This window comes from Panthera pardus, unplaced genomic scaffold, assembly GCF_024362965.1.
Source record: "Panthera pardus isolate Hobbes unplaced genomic scaffold, ASM2436296v1 HiC_scaffold_1, whole genome shotgun sequence".
Lineage (NCBI taxonomy): Eukaryota > Metazoa > Chordata > Mammalia > Carnivora > Felidae > Panthera > Panthera pardus.
The window spans coordinates 19,407,215-19,425,724 of NW_026526654.1; the positions used below are offsets into that span (position 1 = coordinate 19,407,215).

The 18,510-nt window shown below is 40.1% G+C and overlaps 1 protein-coding gene across 7 annotated transcripts in view; it reads left to right on the top strand.

Moving 5' to 3' along the window:
• Nucleotides 1–18,510, top strand: part of NALCN (sodium leak channel, non-selective) — a 317,181-nt gene that overhangs the window by 223,330 nt on the left and 75,341 nt on the right. For all 7 annotated transcript variants that reach the window (XM_053890708.1, XM_053890599.1, XM_053890639.1 and 4 more), the window contains 2 exons: nucleotides 5,139–5,275; nucleotides 7,232–7,373. In XM_053890708.1, coding sequence (XP_053746683.1) covers nucleotides 5,139–5,275; nucleotides 7,232–7,373 — 279 coding nt within the window. The remainder of the gene's footprint in view (nucleotides 1–5,138; nucleotides 5,276–7,231; nucleotides 7,374–18,510) is intronic.

Sequence of the window (18,510 nt, forward strand, 5' to 3'; positions counted from 1 at the left end):
TTCAATGTAATCCATATTACTCACCCATTTGCATCAAAGTAAGTTTAACCTTGGGGAAATCTGTGCTTAAATGCAAGAAGGGGGAAGAATTTGGATAAAAGGTAGAATAGGGTTTATTGTGCGTCAGGAAACTTGACTGTGGTTTCCAAGTACCATGCAGTATTTCTCTTTGCTCTGGCTGCCTCACCTTCATCCCACCCTACACCCCTCGGTAGGCAAGCCGATCCCATCGTCCTCTCGTATTTCTTCCTCTTTTTGTATCTTGACCAACATCACGGACTGGGGAAGGAGAAATCGTCCAGGTTTTGGAGATTAATAGCAGTGGAGTAAGGATTAGATGATTTTGCTGAACTTTTCCAAACCGAGCACACCCAGCACCCAGACCAAGATCAGCTGTCCTTAGAAGCCCCTCCCCACATGTCCTCTTAGTCATGATGCTTCACCCCACCCCAGGGTAACTACTCTGCAGACGCTCAGCCAGATAGAGTAGCATCACCTGCTCTTTAACTTTATATAAATGGGATCGTTCAGGATGTACTTGTTTCATTGGTGGGGATTCCTTCATTCAACGTTAGTTTGTAAAATTCACCCAAATCCTTGTGCTTGGAAGTAGTTCATTGACTCAAATGCATAAATAAACCACAATTTACTTCTCCATTCAACTGCTGATGGGCATTTGAGGAGTTTATGGTTTAGCGTGGCTGTGGGCTTGTGAGGACGTGGCTGTGGTGTGCATGTGGACATGTTTCTGGTAGATGCCGAGATGCTGGATGTGTGTATATTCACCTGTAGTTGATGCTGTTTAACTGTGAACAGCAGACAGAACACGTGGCAGGTGCTGTCAAGAAAGAGGCCCCTCCCCCGCTTGTAGAAGATTCTGTCCAGCGCCTCTGCGGTGAGATCTGATATGTCTGCCCCCCATGCAACCACCCACCCTTCTCTGGCTTAACTGGCCCTTCTGTGGAGCCATGATGCCCGACATTTGAGAGGATTGGTAGGATCCTGAAGAACCTCCTGAGTCATCAAAAAGAGCTTCTCATTTGTAGTTTTACGGTTCCACGATCAATTCATGCTAAATTCTAATTCATTTATTCACAAACAGTTATTATTTTTCTACTCTCTACAAGGTGCTATAGAAGTAAATTAAAAACATGAGGTGCCTGGGTGGTTCAGTCGGGTGAGCGTCCAACTTCGGCTCAGGTCATGATCTCACAGTTTGTGGGTTTGAGCCCCACATCGGGCTCTGTGCTGACAGCTAAGTCTGGAGCCTGCTTCAAATTCTGTGTCTCCCTCTCTCCCTACCTCTCCCCTACTCACGCTCTGTCTCTCTCTCTCTCTCTTTCAAAAAGAAAATAAACATTAAAAAAAATTTTAACAGAATCTGGGGTGCCTAGTTGGCTCAGCTGGTTGAGTGTCTGACTCTGGATTTTGGCTCAGGCCATGATCCCCGTGTCGTAGGATGGAGCCCCGAGCTGGTCTCCATGATGAGCATAGATCCTGCTTGATATTCTCTTTCTCTCTCTTTCTCTCTCTCTCTCTCTCTCTCTCTCTCTCTCTCTCTCTCTCTCTCCCCCTCTTCCCCTCTCACAATCTTTCACTCTCTAAAAAAAATTTTTTTTAAGTAAAAAAACACAGAATCTTGCCCCTGAGGAGTTTACAAGTTTGGGGAAGTATAAATAACTCTAACACTAAGTAGAATGAGATGTGTTCCATTTTAAAAACATGCAGGCAAGGTGACTATTTTTCAATACGGGTACCCTACATTTGCCAAACATGATAGGCTAGGGTATTTAATTAAATATTATACAATTTTTTGTCTAGGAGCACCTGGTTGGCTCAGTTGGTTAGGCATCTGACTTTGGCTCAGGTCATGATGTCATGGTCCATGAATTTTGGCCCCGAGTTGGGCTCTGTGCTGACAGCTCAGAGCCTGGAGCCTGCTTCAGATTCCATGTCTCCCTCTCTCTCTGCCCCTCCCCTACTTGTGCTCTGTCTCTCTCTCTCAAAAACGAATAAACGTTAAAACTTTTTTCTTTAATTTTACATCTAAACTTACTCTAAACATCTATGGGCTCATTGATGATAGATGTAAGTTCAGGTTGAATGCCACAGAGTCTAATTTTATTCTATTCTGTGAATCTAGGGATACTTAGACTCTACACCAACAAATTTTTCAGTCAGTAAATTGATACTTTCTGCTTATCTTTCCACCCTTCAGGATATACCTACAATCCTTTCTTTTATTTCCAAGTTATCTGCTAGAGTTTAGTTCTGCTGGTGATTGTATAATTATTCATTCAACATATATTTGTGTCGGTTACTTTGTGTCAATATTGTGGCAGCCCCGGAACATGAAATAAGGAAACACACCCAACCCCTGCAAACATCCTTGTCCTCTGAGGACCCTTGTCATCCTAGAATTTACAGGCTCAGCGGAAAGAGAAACAGTGGTCAAGAACTTCAACTACTGTATGTAGTGGGTTTAATAGTGTCCCTCCAAAATTCATGTCCACCTGGGGCCTCAGAATGGGACCTGTTTGGAACTTAGATTTTTACAGACATGATCAATTAAGATCATACTGCGTTAGGGTGGGCCCTGATTTAAATGACTGGTGTCTTTGTAAGAAAAGAGAAGGAGAGTCAGATAGACACAGAAACACACGGGGAAGAAGCCTTATGATTTCACAGGAAGATAACAGAGCGATGTAGCTACAGGGCAAGGAACACCAGGATTGCTGGGAAGCTGAGTCAAGGAAAGCAGTCTTCCCTAGAGCTTTCAGAGAGAGCATGATGCTGCTGATACCTTGATTTAGGTTTCCCAGCCTCCAGAATACTAGGAGAAGTTTCTGGAAATAAAAGTAGCACCGTCGTTTTTTAAAGCTTCTCCCTTTGCTCCTCACCTTGAGCTCTCAGCACCTTGTTTAGATCTCAGCTAGAAGAGCTATTATATTTGTCATTATCTGTTTATATAACCATCTATCGGTTATAATGTGGGCTCCGTGAGAGCAAATACAGTGTCTTAGTTATTTTTATATCCCTAGAACTTTGCATGGAACCTGGCCTCTGGGATTTGATTTATAAGTGACTGCATTGATATATAAATAAGTGAGTCAGCAAATACATGCATTAAATACCTTGTTTCTGCTCTGTCTTCTTGGCCTGTCTTTGGCCTTACATAATTGCCTTTCTCTCTGGTCTGACTTAACATATTAACTGCCTTTTCTTTTTCTGTGTGCTCTACTTACCACTGACAAATATTTTTATACCAGTTGTCCCAATAAATTTTTGGAAAACGAGTCTCTTCCTCGTGAATTTCTGTGTTTACATGTGGGGCCATTTTTCTGATTCCCTGCATCTCATGGAAATGCTAGCCATGTTTGCTTTGCACCTTTGAGAGCTAATTCTTCATCATTGCCACCATCATAACCATCAAATGGTTACCTTTTCTAAATGAGGTTACCACATCAGTCAGAAAAACCACAGACAGGCCCCAGAATTAACTAAGATGTACAGATGGCTATGGCAAAATATTTATATTATATAAAACAAAAATGTAGGAACAGTTTCTGAAGTTTATGAGAAATGAGGCACGTTTTCTGAACTAGAAATAAGACATGTAACCTCGCGATGAGCTCACAACCGATTGGACAACCGTGTATTGTATTGAAATTGTATGTTCCCCCAAATGCAGCACCCATGTTCTCTCTGGCCAGTGTGGATACCCTCACTCAGGGAGGAGGGAAGAGTTGGCACCTCTCTGACTTACAAAAATGTTCTCAGCCTCCCATGCTAATCTTTCCACAAACTGGAGACAGGTTGTAATTATAAAGTAAAAGCACACCCAGCAAGGGAGAAGAAGCTGATGGCTTTTGAAACATGCTTCCCTAAGCCCAGCAGAGAAGCTGCCCGAATTTGATGGACTCTTTGAACCGGATCGGCGTTCTGAGATGCAGGCTGGAGAGGGGGACGAGTTGGGTGGACATAGAGAGGTTCATCCCAGTCTACAGAGAGGTCTGAGAGGAGGCAGTAGTAAAAAGAAGTAAGGGGGGGGGCACCTGGGTGGCTCAGTCGGTTAAGCGTCTGACTTCGGCTCAGGTCATGATCTCACGGTTCCTGAGTTCAAACCCCATGTGGGGCTCTGTGTTGACAGCTCAGAGCCTGGAGCCTGCTTAATGTTCTGTGTCTCCCTCTCTCTCTGCCCCTCCCCCACTCATGCTCTGTCTCTCTTGCTCTCAAAAATAAATAAAACATAAAAAAAAAAAAAGAAGTAAGGGAGGTTGGCAAGAGAAGTCAGCCTTGGATTGGGAAGACAGTGCGTTCTGAGAAGGGGAGGAAGCACATTACTTCATTTTTCAGGCCAGAGTTCCCCTAGCCAAATCCATCCTTAGGACGGCTCCTTAGCTCAGCACTGGTTCCAGTTTGTGACCTCAAGTCCCAGTCTCCCTGAGACCTAATTTGTAGAAATATAAAAGCCCTCTTGTAGATAGAGAGATGACAGATAGATAGATACCATTTGCTTGTCATTTCTTGCAAAGATATTTTATGGCATGTAATATAATCATTCTCAAGCATCCATCCTTAAAACTAACTAAACAGAGAACTCTTCCTGTAGGTACCAAATGTGTTGTTTCCATTTTGAGCTTTTCTTTTTAATCTGCTAGAATAAATGATGCATTTTCTTGACATTTTCCCTCTTTACAACTATTACTACTTAGGAGTTTCATTTATTTGTATTCTTTTGATTTCCTGCCGTAGCACACATATTTATAAAACAAATTTTATTGTTAGGTTATTGGATATGCTAGTGATAATAAAGAAGTAAACAATAAAAAGTAATGTTTGGTGTTAACGGGAATATTTGGGAATAAAATAACAATAAGTGTTTCCTCTCATTATTTTTTTTTCTGGGCTAATTTTTTGCTTGGTTTAGTTTTGGGTTTGTTTTCCGGGTTGCTTTCAAGTTTGTGCACGGAGAGAGCGGTAGATGGCGGGAGACAGTAACGCACTTGATGGGTCTCTGCTGCCATCTACCGTCCGTCGTGCACCAACTCACCGTTTCCTTGATTCGAAAACTCAAGTACACGGTGACTTGCAGTAAGCCAAGTTCCCCCTTGTCTTCTTTCTATTTTTTTCTTTAGTTAAAGCAAAGTGAAGCCAATGCAGACACCAAAGAGAAGCTCCCTTTGCGACTTCGAATCTTTGAAAAATTTCCAAACAGACCGCAAATGGTGAAAATCTCAAAGCTTCCTTCAGATTTTACAGTTCCTAAAATCAGGTATTAACATACTTATTTCATATGTGCCAAATACACTGTCAAAGAGTTATCTTGAATCTGCATCAGTCCTTCTTTCAAGTTCATGTTTAAAAGAAGGGTATTTTTTCCTATTTTTACGTTATTTATGTTTCTACTCTCTCTACCTCTGTTTTAAAAGCCATTGACCCCTTTAAGGGATATATTCGGAGCAGTCATTTGATGGTGGCATTAGGCTGCTTCCCCCTGCTTCTTCCCGAGATGCTCCTCAGGGATTCGACTCCCCAGGTAACGGGCACGAGTGCTCACAGCTGCAGGTAGACACCAACCCCTGACTTTCAACCATATAAGGATAAACTTGCCTCTTGAAGCCTTTTATTTTCAAGGAAGTAGAGAAATGCCACCAGCCAGGTTTCTGTCCTGCTGTGACAGCATTTGTTTAGAACGTCATGTCTGATTCCAGTATAATTTGTCTTTCATGCTTTTGTCAAGTTTAAAAATTCTTTAATGCATCTTAGAGAACAAGTAGTGCATTACAAAGACCTGCTCAAAAGTGTGTTGCCATTGTTTCTTTACGCATCATAAACCAACATAACTATTGCGGGAGAGAATGGTATGTCGTTCCTCCAAATCTTTAAACTGTCCTTAATGTAGCATGGACACAACCTTAGGAAAATTCTGGTGACATGGCTTGCCCAGCACACTCACCTTAGGCTCTATTGGGTCCTTGTCTTCCTCTTTTAAAAGAAGAAATGTGGCATTTCCCACTTATACTAATTTTATCTTCTACCCCTTTGCCCTTCAGTTAAGCATTTGCATAAAGGATGTGTTCAAACCCTTATTTTTAATAATTAAAGGATTTTATTTCAGTTGTAGCTCAAAAATCACAAATAGAACCAGAATAGTATGAAATTTGACATTTTTATGTAACTAGTTCTAAAAACAGTCCTGTGGGGGGGTTATAAAAATGTGAGACTGGATATGGTGCCATAATATTTAAAATTCAAATGGAAACATATTTGCATTTCTGATTAAAATAATTTTTTAACTTGAAAATAGGAAGTATGGGGCACCTGGGTGGCTCAGTCGGTTAAGCGTCCAACTTCCGCTCAGGTCATGATCTTGAGGCTCATGAGTTCAAGTCCCCCGTCAGGCTCTGTGCTGAGAAACCTGGAGCCTGGAGCCTGCTTTGGATTCTGTGTCTCCCTCTCTCTCAGCCCCTCCTCCCCCCACTCGTGCTCTGTCTCTGTCTTTCTCTCTCAAAAATAAATATTAAAAAATTTTAAAGAAAAAGAAAATAGGAAGTATAAAAGAGCCACATATTAGATTCAAGATTAGTGGTTGTATGAAAAGGTGTTATTTGCATTCTCACCATGTTTTGGAGATGAGATAAAGCAAGTTTCTTTGAGTTATTTTTAATCTTTAAATGTAAAATTATCTCTCGATAATTCTTATGATGAGTGGAAGTTCGGAGAGATGAACTAATTCTTCTAAGTCTTAGAGGCGGAAAAGAAGTATCTTATTACCACAATGAGATTCAAAAAACTACCATCAATGACTGAATATTATTGCTTAAAAGTTATTTCAGGGGCATTGCTTTTTTAAACAAAACTACTGAAGATTCACGAAGCTTTCTCTAAATTAATTATTTTGCTAATTAAATTTAAACACTGCTCTTGGCATGATGTGTCTTCTTTCTTTCTTTCTTTCTTTCTTTCTTTCTTTCTTTCTTTTTCTTTCTTTCTTTTGTTAGCAGCAGGCAAAAGTTTATTAGAATATAAGATGAGGAATGAAGAATAGTAGGAAAGCTCCCTTTACAAAGAGGGGACATTAGAAAGTGAATGTCCTGGGTCTTTTTTTCTCTGAACTTCTGTCATCTCTATCTTAGCTCAAGCAAATGCACAGGTGTAAAACGCCACCACATGCTCCATTTTATTTAACAATGCTTGACATGTGTGTGTCTGTACTTCATTTGCAAAGGGAGAGTTTCATGAAGCAGTTCATCGATCGCCAGCAACAGGACACCTGCTGCCTGTTACGGAGCCTCCCTTCCACCTCTTCCTCGTCCTGTGATCACTCCAAACGGTCCGCAATAGAAGACAACAAATACATTGACCAAAAAGTAAGAATCCACTGCTTCAAATTACCAAAGTTTTCTTAAGCATGTATGTTTTACATAATTGCAAGGCTCTATGGGGTCCTGAAATCGAAGGTCTCAGGACAATAATGAAGAAAATGATTTTATTTGTAGAAGAAATTGTTAAACCTGACATTGGTATTATTTATGAATTTCAGTTTTGCATTTGTACACGTCAGCTTCTGAGCCGTGCCAGGTAGCAGCCCTGTGACTTTGATGGGTAGAGAGCGTCCCAACCCTGCATTTTCTTACTTGCAGAAGGGTTCTGATTGCCAGCGGTCACCCCAGGTTTAAGGGTGGCCTGTGTGTTGCTTTTTCAAGAGACCATGTTTATTCCAGTTATTACACTAGGGAGAAAAACCAGAGCAAGTTATAAAAATCAGTCAAGGGGCTCCTGGGTGGCTCAGTCAGTTAAGCGTCTAAGGTTCAGGTCATGATCTCACCGTCCATGAGTTCGAGCTATGCATCAGGCTCTGACAGCTCAGGGCCTGGAGCCTGCTTCAGATTCTGTGTCTCCTACTCTCTGTTCCTCCCCCACTTGCACTCTGTCTCTCTCTCTCAAAAATAAATAAACATTAGAAAAAAAAATCAGTCAACATAACTACCGCTTATTAAGTGCTTAGTATGTGGTGGCAATTATCACTATGTGTTGTCTTAATCATGTTGTGATCTATCTATCATTCAATAGTTGATAGGGAATTTTTTCCCTCTGATTCCACAGTTAGAAAATGAATGACCAGTTACAGAGTTTGTAACAGATCTTAAACATTAGGGTTCACTTGCAGGCGTTTTCCTTTGAAAGTCCTGGTTCACTTTTTATTCCATTAAATTGGGGCCACCCTTTTTCTGTTGCTTAGAATCAAATACATATTTCTCATTATCACGTGAAAATAAAATACCAGCCCCTTCATCCTCTTTCCCCTGCTCTCCCATCCCACGAGGATTAGCCTTTCCCCTCTGCTGCTTTTCTCCTGCCCTTCCCCACCTCTCCCCTCTAACTCTCCCAGCACTCATCATGTGCTGCAGCCCAGTGATTTTGTTCTCAGTTACAATAATGAACTCCTTGTACGATGTCTCTCCCTGTTTATTTTCTTTCAGTCACCTACAGACGCTATTTCTCTCTCTTCTAGATTCCAACGTTGTAGATGACAAGTCTGATGCCACTGTCATTTTTTTTTCATATGAATATAATTAGTTTTTTCTTTGGTGGTTGGTTGGTTGGTTGGTTGGCAGGTAGGCTTTCTGGTTTGGGGAAGCTTTTAAGACTTTCTACATATCTCTGGGGCTCAGAAGCCTTACCAGGATATACTTTGTATGTCGTTTCTCATCAGAACTGCCCCAAATGGGGAGTCTTTTCAGTTTGCAGACTGAGATATTTGTCAGGGAAATTTTCATTTACTATTTGTTCAATTATTACTTTTCCATCTGGCCCTTTATTTCGCTCTTACTTTTTCCCTCATGATTGCCGTCGCTCTGCTTTTCTTCTGTGCTTTGAAATATTTATTCCACTATATCTTCCAAGCCACTGAATTGATCTCAACTGAGATTTTTCTTTGCCTTTAAATTTTGAGTGGAAAAAAACCCCACAAAATGTGCGTTTGCATGTGTGTGTACACATACAAGCAATATTCTTAACCCTCAGTGAAGACTTTTACTGTTTTTTTAAAAATATTAAATTTGTCACATTTCTTGTCCACAGTTGTTACATTTCATTCAATACTGTGTCCAGGGCATACACGAGGAACTGCATGTGTTAGTGGACAATCAAGTGGAGGGATAGTGGCCTGGTTTCAGCCACTCAGTGTGAAGTCGCATTTTACATACTAGAACAGAGAATGTTTATTTTTAAATTTTATTTCAAATGCAGACTTTAAGCCAGAGGTATGGAATGAACCCCCAGCCTGGGCTGTGGTTGTCATGACCAGCCATCACCACAAAGAATGCCGAGAGCTGGTGGCCATTATGCCCCAAGTGGGCATAAATCCACAACATACTCTTTAAGTCACTAATAACATTATTCCACTGGAAACACAAAATTGAAATTAGTCCCTGATCATTTATTTTCTCTCTGAAAGCAAATACAACATTTCTCACACTTTCTGAACAAAATATTTTGAAATTGGTGAGGAAAAAAAATAAAGATTCTTGGCAGGTGTGTGGGGGTTCCAAGGGGGGCACACCCTACCACCCTTCTGGGTGCCCACCATCTCCCTCCCCTAGCGATCCCCGTGCTATATCACTGTCTGAGAATTTCAGATGCCATTTCTGACTTCTTCAATGTCCTTATATTTTTGTGGCTTCTGTCTACTTTCTCATTTAACATTATTTTTAACTAACTGAAAGTAAGATAACAATTACAATTTTATTCCATTATCGTACAATTATGAGAACATAATATCCTAAAATATAATGAACTAGCACAGGCACTGCTCCTCAGTGGTATCTAAATCACTCAGCACTGTAAAAGAGACTAGAACTAGAGCACCTGGGTGGCTCAGTCAGTTAAGCATCCGACTCTTGATTTTGGCTCAGGTCATGATCTCATGGTTTCCATGAGTTCTAGCCCCAATTTGGGCTCTGCACGTTGACCATGTGGAGCCTGCTTGGAATTCTCCCTCTCTTCCTCTCTCTCTGCCCCTCCCCAGCTCTCTCTGTCTTTCACAAAATAAATAAATAAATTTTTAAAAAAATTAATAGAAGATACTAGAATTTTTTGATGACAACAGGCATTCCCCAATCTATAAGTTTGGTTGATTCAAACACACAATATCTGCTCTTGTACCAGGAAAATTATAGTGATGGTTAGGTTATCCTTCACCCCAGGCAAGCTTCATTGGCCCATATCTGGATAATCTACAATTGGGAGAATATTATTTATCTCCTCGTGAGCTCCATTCTCTGGAGACATGCTCCAGTTGGGAAGGTGGGGTGTAGAGAACATATTTTCTCTTCATCTCAGTAGCCACTACCCTATCATGGCAGCAGCGAGAAGGTTTACCCACGCTACTGTTGCTTCTTAAAGCCTTGGCTTTATTTAGGCTGCAGGGAAAGTCAACTTCCCTCCTTTGACGTTCCAGTGTTTGCAGCTTCAGCTGCCATCGCTTCCTGGCCGTCCTCAGAAGTACCTGGGATTTGTTGTCTGTGTTGAGTGCCATTAGCCCAGAAAACCCGACACAGAGAAGCCCGCTTAACGAATGTCAGCATGAGGATGCCCCAGGGGAGCAGAAATTGAAGAGGAAGCAGTCTAGTATTTGTATTTGTAAACATGCCAAGCCTTTTTTAAATTTTTACTTAAAAACCCTAAAGCCACATAAAATTACATAAGCACATGACAAAAATCCTGAACAGAGACCATACCCCTCGTAGCTTCTGATAAAATATTTTTCGGCAAGCACTTGGAAATTTCTGTGACAGCCCCAGCTGCCTTTGGAAATGCCTGGCAGTGTCCAGTGGATGGCAAGGGCTTTCTCTCTATATGAAGAAACTCTCCAGCGTGGTACGGCACAGATTGAGGCTGTTTTTCCTCAAAGAGTAGTAAGAAATAAAAAGAAAATGTGAGGCCGGTCTAACAGTGATTCCCATCACATGAAAAAAAGGAGCACTAAAGTAAAACTTTTCCATTAACGCTGACCTGTAAGGAGAAACTTCTGAGTCCCACAAAGCTGACCTCGTGTCAAGGAAAATACTGAGTCCCCAGGAACATGAAGATCATAAGTTAAGGGATAAAAAAGAAAACACGACAACAAACGGTGGGGGTGGTTTTGGTTATGCAACTGGAGGAACATGAAGGCACAAAGGCACATGCTGGGCAGGGTACTGTCCGAGTTATGACCTTGGCTTTGAACAACCATAAATAATTCCATGGCAACCTTATGCTTCAGGGACCTGATCACCTTTATCATGTAGTTTAAAATACCTGTCCTTCTCCCCATAAACAATAAGCAAACAAAAACATAAAATCTTTAAGTTGTTGTTGCAGATCCTAAAGGAAAAAGACAGAGGGGCACTTGGGTGGCTCAGGTGGTTGAGTGTCCGACTCTTGATTTCAGCTCAGGTCATGATCTCACGGTTTGTGGGATCAAGCCGTTCATCAGGCTCTGCGCTGACAGTGTGGACCCTGCTCGGATTCTCTCTCTTTCTCTCTCTCTCTCTCTCTCTCTCTCTCTCTCTCCCCTTCTGCCCCTCTCCCCCTCAAAATAAATAAATAAACTTAAAAAAAAAAAGACAGGAAACAGTGCTTTCCAACCTCTCCCTTGTGGTGAATGGCTGCCCTTCCAGACTCCATAGAAAATGGCATTCCCAAGGCTAATTCCCTCATTCCTTTCTCCTCCTACTCTCCCACACCTGGGGCGTCGGCCAGGGGTTCCCTCTCCTGGTTAAAGGATAAACCTGCATCTCTTGAGAGGACGTTTGTACTTTCCAAGCAGAAGGAAATCGGGCAATGGTTTTCTACCCATTTTTTGTCCAGATTATTGAAACTAAACCCTGGGTTTCTTTAGTAGAGTGTTTTTAGTAAACTGAGGTGTGAACGTGCTTTTCCAGTAGCTCTGGTAATAAAAGCAGCCCATTCACAGGTGAATCGTCTCCATAATGTCAAGGTTTGCACTGTGATTGGAACTGGCGACTCTCTCTGCCCTTTAGCTGAGCTCGCCAATCCTTCTGCCCTGCTGCCTTGGCTGCTGTGCCCTTTCTGGGGTCAAAACCTCACAGCGTGTGGAGAACATGAGGGAACTACACACTCACATCAGCCTGAGCTTGGTTTCAGCTCAGGTCATGATCTCACAGTTTCGTGCATTCAAGCTCCATATCGTGCTCTGTGCTGGCATCATGGAGCCTCTTTGGGATTCTCTCTCTCTCTCTCTCTCTCTTTCTCTCTTTCTCTCTCTCTCTCTCTCTCTGCCCCTGGCCCACTCATGCTATCTCTGTCTCTCTCAAAATAAATAAATAAAGTTAAAAAAATAGAGAGTATTTCTCTGACAATAGGGCAACATCTGCCTCTGTCTTACCTGCCTCCTTTCTGCTAAGCATACACAGCAAGTTCCACAGTAAGCCTCCACAATTATCAGCTAACACATGTACAAAGTGAGGGAAGTGATACAAGTAATTACTATGTTTTCTTTGCCCTTTTTATTTCCATAAGTCTTCAGCTTCACTCAGTCATTCAGCAAACGTTTATGGAACACCTGTTGTTCCTCTGGCACCTGAAAATTCAACACTGAGCAAAATGTGAGCAGTGCCCTTTAGGGGCTTTTAGTCTTGTGGGGACAAACGTGTAAATGCAGGGGGGTAAAAATTGTTGCAGGAACCTGAGACAGGATCCCTTACAGGAGCAGGAAGCTTGAGCATTGTAGGAGGAGGGTGCTCCAGGCAGAGAGGGAAGCCTGTGGAAAAGCACAGGACACCGACAATGCTTTACATAACTTCATGAGAAGCAGAGTAGAATGGTGATTATGACCAGTCATAGTCATAAGTGATGTCGGTTCCCATCCTCATCTCTAGAGATAATTCTTATTTTCAGTGTTTGTCATGAGGATTAAATAATAGATTATAATATGTTAAATGCCTAGCATTGCACTGGCATAGCTTATGTCACGTGCCTCTAACACCAGATAAAAAAGATTACCGATACTAAACCATACCATGAATTCAGACTAAGCAAATAGACTTACATTCATCAGTCAAGACAAAGGACTTTTACATAAACAAATTAACCTCCAATTCTAACAGTCTAGTTAAGCACAATATACTAATTATTGATTTATTTTCCTTATTGCTCATGAATATGATATTTTTAGTCTGATTTTTTGTGATATTTCAGTTACTACCCTCATTGCCTACATAGTGTCTCAGATTCTCAAGAAGTAAATTAAATTGCTCTGTAAAGATTTACTCTTCACAAAGCCTTGTTGATTGCCAGACAGCGTTTTGTATTTTTCTGTGTGATTATAGAGTGTTTGATGATTTGTTCCAGTAACTACATACAGAGCAAGTTAACTGATCTATAATTTTCAGGATGAACATTTACTCACCAAAAAAAAGGGGGGGGGGTGCGGAAGAACAGCCTATTTTCATCTTTAGGGCTTTTACTCTTCTGAAAGGATTTTCTAAAATAATAGCTTAGCATCTCCGCGGTGCTATTCAAGACGCATCTCTAGGAGGACAGTGGGAGATTACATGGCATCACCACCTCACCAGGGGCCGGATAGCAGAGTTACAAACCATGTGGTCGGGGGGGAGGGAAGAAGCCACCAGACAGAATGTGAAAACTCTCTGGACTTCCGGACTTCTGTGTTTAGCTTACAAATGCATTAGTAGGTGATTGATTGTCCATTTATTCACAATAATGGAGAGGAAACAAAAAGATACAAAATATAAATGAAAACTTTTTCTTTCATTTTGATTGGCCTTTGTAGTATGTTTTCGTGCTGAGATCAAAGTACAGCTGAGTTTGAGTGCACATCTTTCCATTTCAGTTATTTCTTGAGACCCTTTCTATGCACACAGTGAGCTGGGGTCCAGGTAAAAATCGCGTCCTGGCGTCAGCTAACACAAGAGGAGAAATTCCCGGTCAGTGATTCTTCTTGCAGAATATTTAGTGGTATAATCATTTTGGGTCTGGGATTATAAGTACTTCAAATTCCTTAGGTGTACATCCACTGAAGTACAAAAGTAAATGCATCTAGGATCAAGCATCATCTGTAGATAATACAGAAGGCTTTTAACCACAATTTTTTGGTGCTGTCTCCAAAGCAATGATCAGAGCTGACTTTGCAACTAAGCCTATCTGTGAAAGTTACATTTAACTCCCCTGTCTCAATGTTCTTCTCTTTTGAGTATAGTTTACTCTTAAGTTTTACTTTCCCGTTAAGTGTAATACCGATCCCAATGTGTTAACATTTGCTGCTGGGGCTGGTATATTTGGATCTAAAGTTCAAATACAATTGAATCATAATTGGAGAGCAAGCACTGCTCCCAGAGTGCCTGGGATTTTAAATTCACAAATACCTGCATGATTAAAAGCATCTGGCATTTTCTCCCAGAATCATAAATCCACTCTTTTTTTTTTTAATCTCTGCAGGTTTTTGGTTTTTGTCTTTCTGTCTATATGAGCTCTAAGCATGAAGTGATATGCTTAGGTATATATTATAGTGTATATTATGGTTTCCCACCAGTAGGTAGCGTACTTTGAGCATACCTGTTTTTGACGATACTGGTTCTCCCTCATCTTCTGAATCATCGGCATCATTACACTGGTCTAGCGATGTGTAAGTTGTTGGAGATTCGGCCAAATCTCCAACGCCGCTCGACTGACTAAAGCATTGTCATGCAATCTAGTGCAAAAACTGTCAAACCAATTAAGTTTCCAATCATCTGGTTTCTAGTTTCACAAGATTTTCCTATCAAGTGAATTGGTGCATTTCAAAATAAATAGGCTTCCTTTGTAATTTTTACCTGATTCACATTTGTTATTTCAAGGATTCACTTCATAAGAAAAGAAATGTAGTACAGAAAAGAGTCATCTCTAATATTAAGCAATGTATTCATTCTGTAAATACATTTCAAGAACAAATTACAGGCAGTACTGGACAGTGGAGAGAAATGTAGTGGACAAAGAATCCACCATCCATACCATATGGAGCCTATGATCCGGTGGAATTCACAGAAAGATAAAAAGGTGTTTCACACACAGAGCAGAAATCAATGGGTATGGGTGCCCTTGGCCCCAAAGGGCGACTGTGAAGGGTGTGTGTGTGTGTGTGTGTGTGTGTGTGTGTGTGTACATATTTATATATTTTTAAATTTTTATGTCTGGTGTTTTTTCAGGGTTCAGAATTTATAATGTTGAAATAACAAGATCAAAACTCTTGACCCATCATCTAAAACTCCCTTTTCACAAAATCCACATTCTAAGGCATATTTCAAAGCTTCATAACATGCTATTATAACAGTACTCACCTTTGCATACATTGTAATGTCACTATTTTAATTTTGCTGCTGCCTACACTAATCACCTTTTTAAATTCTTTCTTTCCAAGCATAATGTCAATTTTATAAAAAGTTGATTTTATAGAAACATCCTGCCATACACATGATCTGTCCTATGCGCCATGGTATTAGTTTTCAGTTCACAGGTGCATGAAAAATTAAAATACGGCTGAATGATGTACCTACCACCTTCAACCTATGTAATTTTAAGTAATTGCTTATTTCCAATTATGACATTTTATGTGGGAGACTTATTCAATAAAGCAGCTAATTACAATAATTACACTACACCTTTCCAGCAGAAATGACATTCATCAAGCCCTGTTCATTGGGCCATGGTTTTGTGCTTTATGGTCATATGTTTTTATAAATGCATTTCCATTTATTGTCAGCCTGTTAATATTTGAAAAATGAAAAAAGGAAAAACATGACTCTCAAACTTTTTCTCAGTTACAAACAGAAATACGTTGTTAACAACTCCAAATCAGAAAAAGTGAGCTGAATACTTAGAATAGCTATGGTTTTCTGTCTCAAGTAAATACTAATGGCTTCATTTTGAAGGAGGTTACCAGAGAATACAGGTGTTCAGACTAAGCACAGCAGCATTCCAAAGGAAGCTACTATTCCCTGATAGTGTAGGGTTACTCCCTGGTGGTTGAATAAATGAATTAATATTCTACTTAATTGAAAGTTGTGATGGATCCCAGATTTCAGCAATCAGTAAATGTAAAATATAAATACTCTTATCATACTGGTATTAATAGGTGAGAAAAGTTATTGATCTCCTTTTGTGCTTCAGGGTCATTATTCTGAAAATCAGGTATGCATATACGTACGGAACAAAGGAAAAACGTGCTAGTTTAGATCTTGCATAAGATTTGGGATAAGAGCAAGTTATATGTATAAACCAAACCTTTCATGTCAAATAAACAGCATTGTATTACAGTATAGTTTGGAAAATCCTTTTTTTATACTGTTAAGCCTTGTGACATTTTAGATACACATGTTTAGTGATGAGATTTGAACATTGAGCTATATAATCTAGACTTAATTATAATATTTTAATTTATAATTTGAGTGACCTAAACAACATAATTTCTATGATTGTCAGATTTCTCACCTGTGAAAAAGAGATAATAACACATACCTATGAGTATTAATTTGAAAATTAAATTACAAATATTTGTAAGATACCTTAGCACACGATCAAAGAGCCAAGAAAATTAATAAGGATTTAGGATATTTGAAATACACAGTTGACTAGCTTCCTGTAGTGGGCATTTATACAATTCTTCATTTAGCGACTTGAGAACATTCTTTTTTTTTTTTAATTTTCTATTTATTTTTTTGGAGAGAGAGAGAGAGAGCATGAGTGGGGGATGGCAGAAGAGAGGGAGACACAGAATCAAAAGCAGGCTCCAGACTCTGAGCTGTCCACACAGAGCCCGACATGGGGCTCGAAGTCACCAGCTCAGATCATGACCTGAGCAGAAGTTGGACACTTAACTGACTGAGCCACCCAGGCGCTCCAAGAGCACATATTTTGATTGAGGCACACCTAAATGATTTACAAAACATGACCACTTACATACCAGAAAGGAATTCTAAACATGAACCAAATCACTATGCTAGAGAAGACATTATTTAACAGAAGTGTAATAAGATTAGAAACTAAATAACAACCAGAAAACACCAACACTTTTCAAAATTTAAAAATCACTTTTAAATAATTTAGACAGCATAGAAGAAACCACATGGAAATAAAAAGTTTCTAGAACTGAAAACTAATAAACACTGTGTAGATTGAACCTATGAGAAGCAACCAAAGGCATTTTTAGAGGGAAAGTTATACCCTTGAGTGCATATTTAGAAAATAATAGAGGCTGGCACTAATCATCCAAATATTTAACTCAAGAATTTATTAAAATACCAACCAAGAAAACATTAAGACAGTGGGAGGGGAAAATAAGTATATTTTAATCAAATAGGGGGAAAAGAAGCAATAAGTAATATTAGTAAAACTAACATTTTGTTCTTTGAAAAGACAAATAAAAATGATAAATCTGCATTAAAATTCAACAAAAAATATGTAAGGAGTCTTCCGGCATAATGATAGAAGCATTGGCATAGTTTTCTTAATCTCCTTGAACTAAGTAAATAGAATACCTAGATAACATGAAAGTAAATAGAATACCTAGATAACAACCATAGACAATATTTACAACAAAATTAGGTATCCACAAACCACAAGTCAAAGCAGCTGTAGACAAAACAATAGCCACATGGTTTGCAAGGTGACTTGGTCTGTTTGGAATGCTACAACACATACCACAGACTGGGTGACTTCAACAACAAGCGTTTATCCCTCAGAGCTCTGGAGGCTGGAAAGCCTAAGATCGAGGCGTCAGCAGATTTGGTGTCTGGTTCTTCTTCCTGGTTCACAGATGACTGCCTTCTGGCTGCATGTTCATATGACAGAAAGAGGGAGGGCTCTGGTCTCTTCCTCTTCTTATGAGGGCACAAATGCCATCATGGGGCGCTATCCTCATGACCTCCTCTAAACATAGGTACTTCTCAGAGACCCCTTCTCCTCATGTCTTCACACTGGGGGGCTAGAGCTTCAACACATGAATTTGGGGTATAACACATAGTATTGGTGCTGTTGGGGAGGAAGCCAAGTTAGTTACAGGGCATGTAATGTCTTTGAGACTGGACCACACCTCCTAGCTCCACACAAAGAAAAACATCCAGGAGTGGAAACAAACTTGACAGGCCAGTGACAAGAGTGATGAGGGGAAAAGTAGATCCAGATAAACTTGGTGGTGTCTGCTCCCTATAACAAAGCCAAGAAATCTCAGAAAGAAGGCTGCCATATGGTTCACTATGTTAAAACCACAGAAGAAGACACTCTGAAGCTAGAAGGAAATACTAAGGTGTTCAGGAAAACTGTGTGTAAGCATGAGCAATGGAAATTTATCACAGCCAAATTCCCTACAAGAATTGTAAGAGACAAAGAATAAGGAACAGAATACTGTCCCAATAGAGTGAAACTTACCCTAAAGACCTACCTACCAATGGCTCAAACTGTAGCATTATATGGGAAAATGAGTTAAAAGACATATGGGGATGGAACTGG